Source organism: Quercus suber, unplaced genomic scaffold (assembly GCF_002906115.3).
Source record: "Quercus suber isolate HL8 unplaced genomic scaffold, Cork oak 2.0 scaffold_65, whole genome shotgun sequence".
Taxonomy (NCBI): Eukaryota; Viridiplantae; Streptophyta; class Magnoliopsida; order Fagales; family Fagaceae; genus Quercus; species Quercus suber.
Genome location: NW_027069530.1, coordinates 31,485 through 36,399, shown reverse-complemented (window position 1 = coordinate 36,399; position 4,915 = coordinate 31,485). Strand labels below are relative to the sequence as shown.

At 31.9% G+C, this 4,915-nt stretch overlaps 1 protein-coding gene across 1 annotated transcript; it reads left to right on the top strand.

Moving 5' to 3' along the window:
* Nucleotides 1-3,746: 3,746 nt before the first annotated feature.
* LOC112012041 (protein SMALL AUXIN UP-REGULATED RNA 12) lies at nucleotides 3,747-4,557 on the top strand. The gene has a single exon (XM_024044402.2). The coding sequence runs from the start codon at nucleotides 3,912-3,914 to the stop codon at nucleotides 4,227-4,229; it is 318 nt and encodes a 105-aa protein (XP_023900170.1). The 5' UTR covers nucleotides 3,747-3,911; the 3' UTR covers nucleotides 4,230-4,557.
* The last annotated feature ends 358 nt before the right edge of the window (nucleotides 4,558-4,915 follow it).

Below are 4,915 nucleotides of genomic sequence, written 5' to 3'. Positions count from 1 at the left end.
GTCACATTTTATTACTTCCAAATGGCTTCTAAACACTAATGTTTTGTGGTCCAAAATACCTACTACATTCAAGAGGTCTGCATGCTCAGTAGTCAGTACCATTAAAAGCCAAAAGGAAGGTATATGAACTCTTATAGCTTATGGCCACAAGAAATTATTTTTACTAACCCCACATGTACCCCAAATTTTTTTTGAGCCAAGCATTAGTTGGATAGGGGTTAGTAATTATATATTTAATTGAGTTATTGGTCATTGAATCTTAAGTTCACATGTTCATATTTTCTATATATCTATCTTTGTTTAGGCCTTTAGGGGGAACTCCCTGTAGAATATAGATACAAAAATGGTTAAAGAAATTATGAGCTTTCTCAAATTATTTGGACTTATACTCCGAAAATGCAAAGCATCCTTTTTGTTACATTGAACACCTCATGTACTAAACGAAGCTTCTTTGAAATTTCTTTAATTATTATAATATAAAAAAATCAAGGTTCATAGTCACCCAAAAAAAAAAAAAAAAAAAAACCCTTAAGCACTAAGTTTTTTCTTTTTTGGTTGATAATTTGGTAGTTAGTGGTGGAGAGATTTGAATACTAGACCTCTAGATTGTAAATACTATTAAGTGTCAATTGAGCTACTAAGATTTTGGTGAAGCAATAATCATCTTATACATTAGATATACGCATCTTCCTTCTTATATTATATAGTCTCTACAATTGAGTGATCTACATTTTGTTAAAAGAATGACGCATATATCCTAAAATGAGTGATTTAGACCCCCTTTGGTTGATTCTATTGGAATTAGACCAAATTTATTGAATAAACCAATTATAAGTTCGATTGATTTTCAATTAATTAGCCATATTACAAATTACCAATAAAGCAAAGTGCAGTAAAATAAATAACAAAAGCAATTTGTTTACAAAGTGAAAAATCAATGGACGAATCTGAAAGAAAAATACACTATGAAAGTTATTACCCACCTCAAGGAAAATTGAACTATTGTAATTGCAATTTATACAAAATTGAAATAAAACTTCGCTCTTATGTGCCTTTATATAGTTTGCATCTAGGGCAAAAAATCCCAACTTAATCAGCCGACTTAATGAGCCTGATAATAATTAATATTTCTAGTCCTCAATTGGTCGAGAGTCGATCAACAGACAATAAGGACTCTTCCATTAACCAAGAGTCGATTAAGAGACTGTCGAGAAATTCGAGATTAACTTTCAATTGAGTTTGAATCTTGGACTTTGATCTTGAAATCGAATTGCAAAGTTACAACTCAATCAAGACTTACATGGTCATGAGTTTAGTTAACACTCTGATAGGATGATATCTAATCGAAGTAAGAAACATACAAAGGACCGGTGGGTGTGTACATGTGAAATGCTGCACTTTATATCTGTGTCACTGTGATTCTAATTCTATGAATCACGAGCCCAACAATCAAGGTGACTGAAACTAACAACAGCAATTGGTCGTACATCTCAGTACAGCCATTATTGATCATTGAATACATGTAGAAGAGCTTGGGGACTAACTTAAGTTAGGAATTATTTTCATTGAAATTTATTTTCATTGAGAGAAGCTGCATGGGTGCTTCCGTGAGACATTTATTTTCATTGAAATTTATGTTTTAGACTTTTAGTACATTGCATTATTTTCTCTGAAGTTTCTGCCTTACCCCAAATTTGACGGTGAGAATTGTTTTCTTTAAAGCTAAATTTATTCAATGCCAGAAAAGCATACTAAAAATAGCAGTAATAGTTGACGGTGAGGATTATTTTTAATTAAAAAAAAAAAAGAGAAAATCAGCAATCAACTATGCATGAAGTTTTTGTATAATATCAATGTTTGTGTGTGTGTGAGAGTTGTCTCTCTCATATATAATTAAAACAAATTAAAGAAAATGAATCATTGGTATATAATCGGATGCAAACCTAAACTCAATTCTCTGAAAATTTTGCGTTAAAGACGATTGCGAGTGTTATATATGCATCACCTTCATCGCTTGAGTCAAAGATTTATTTTTTTATTAAATATTTAAAAAAAATATCACATTCACATTGAGAAAAAGAAGAAGAAGAAGAAGGGTAATATTAATTTATGAATTTTTTTATACATCAATTGTTAGGAGTCTAGGGCTTTAAATTATAGATGTTGCCGTTGAAAACACCTAAAGTACTAACCAGCTGAGTTATAAAGCTCTTAGTGGGTAACTTATGTGTTTAGATTAGTTTTTTTTTTTGGTCGATTGTTTATTGTTATTTACTGAAAATCAGTTAAGATATGGTTGTATTTTAGAAATTCTAATGTTTTAAAAACAAACTTACACAGAAATAAATAAGCAACATAAAGAAGAAAAAAAAAACTTGAAAGGAAAATTTGATGGTAAATTGAAATTAAGTTAGGTCAGCTAAGATTTTGGATAGAAAATGTATAATTGAATATCATCAAGTTTTTGGTGATCTCTCCAAAAGTCTCTTTTTCCCTAACAACAATTAGGATAATCATATTCTTTTTAAGAATTGTGGAGGAAATCATAAAATTTTAATGGTTTTTACTAACGTGTATCCTTAGGACATATATTAGCAAACCATTTTAAGAAACTTTTTATGAAAAAATGAAAAAGAGATTAACTGCTTTGACAGCTTTTTTAATTTCCCACAAAAACATTTTCAAAATGAATGATTAAGGTATGCCTAAAGGCATACATTAACTGGACCGAATTTTAATTAGCATGCTACTTGCAAGTTAATTATTTGAGAGAGAAGTAAGAAGTGTGGGAGACAAGATGAAAATATTTTCCTAGTGCTTGGGATAATTTCAAAGCTGAAACAAGATAGTGGAAGATTGTGTCAACTAACCCCAAATAAACCCAAACAGAAAGGGACACGGTAATTGAGTTTAGCAGCAAACATGAAAATCTTAAAAAGTACTTTAAATCAGTCATGAATAGAGATCGGGGTACAGGCGTACAGCTATATATATTTCCAAGATCGGCATTTTCTTTTTACCCAAGGCAAAAAAGTACTCCCCGGAAGGAGAATTTAAAGTACTTAAGTAAAAGGAAACCTACCATAATTTGTTTACCCAAAATGATGAAAAAGTAACATAGGAAATGGATGGGATGCTGCTCAAACTGTTTGTACAGTAAAAGACAAAAATTTACATTATTAGTGTTAGTTTGTCACGGGGATGATTGATTTAAAACTTTCTATAGAATTTTTTTTTTTGATAATTTAAAAAAAAAAAATTTACATATAACTTTTTAAAATATTATTATTTTTAAATACAAGAATACTTTAAAACACTTTCAATAAAATATTAAATAAGTTAATGTCAAACATACACTTATTTGCAAGTATAAATCAAATGAGAGTTTTGGAGGGGGTAAAACTTAGGCAATGATTTAAACCATTTTTATAGGGGCTTTTATATTCTAACATCAATTTTTTCACATAAACTTTCATGTGCTGATAAAAAAAATATTATTTGTTTAAAAAAATATTTTTAAATACTTTTTATCAAAAAATTAAAAAAAAGATATATATTTTTCAGAAATTATTCACCTAGGATGGAACATGAACTACCAAAGTTGAGAGAGAGAGAGAGAGGGACCAAGTTGTCCTTTGGCAGGGCAACAATGGGGAGTAATCCCCAATGGGATTGGCCCCAAACATGTCCTTAAGCTCACACGGACCCCTAAAACACCTATAGGTGTTGTCTTTTGCTCTTACACCCCCACATGACTTTGTTTCTCTCTCTTCCTCTTAGTCTCACCTTAAATACCCCCACACATCCCCACCCCAAGTTCACACCACCTTCCTTAACTCTTCCACTCTCTCTCCAATCTCTCAATCTCTCTCTCTTAAACAGCCAAAACTAAGCTCATAACTCTCCCAAAAATGGCCATCAACAAATCACAAAAACTGCCTCAAACTGCAGTACTCAAGCAAATCCTCAAGAGGTGTTCAAGCTTAGGAAAGAAGCAACGTGACTATGATGAACAAGGCCTCCCTTTGGACGTACCAAAGGGCCATTTTGTTGTTTATGTTGGAGCAAAAAGAAGCAGATATGTTGTCCCAATCTCTTACTTGAACTACCCTGAGTTCCAAAGCCTGCTTAAAGATGCTGAAGAAGAATTTGGCTTCAACCACGAGATGGGTCTCACAATTCCTTGTGAAGAAGTTGTCTTTCAATCTCTAACATCCATGCTCAGATGAAAGATTTAGACGGACCCAACTTAGGCCTAGTTTGGTTTTTGGAGGAAAGGAAAAAAAAAAATAGCTGAAGATGAAGCTGCTTTCACTGCTTCTCTCTGTTCTAATTTTCTACTTTTTCTTTTTTCTTTTTTATAACTTTTTTAAGTATTAACCCAAAGATGTGAAAAACCCATGAGTATTGTGTATCTGGGTTTAGATTTGTAGATATTGAAAGTTTTTAAATTGTTCTCACAGTGAGTTGGGGTTGGAGTTGTACCAATGTACCCTGTGAGAGAGATCTAATATTTAATGATACTTTGGGGTTTTAATATTTTACCCCATTTTTTTTTTCTTACTTGCACTTTCACTTTCCCTCTCATATACTGTTCCAACTTGCACTAGTTTCCATGGCTTTGTCCAGATAACAGTTTTCTATGCTAAGGCTGTCTCTGGTTAGCTCAACAGTTGGCCGTTAAATCTGTTAAAAGTGAATCCTGCTAAAAGATAGCTAAACAGAATGTCTTGTCACGATTCAGTGATAAAAACTAACATATATCGGAATTCTGATTTTTTCACGGACTTTTATATTCCTTTCATTAATTCTCCAAAGCTATGCACAAGATCACAATTCAGGTAGATGGTTCAAATTCTCCAAAACTACACAAGATCACAATGGTTTGTCAAGTATTTTCTTTTTCAATAATGCT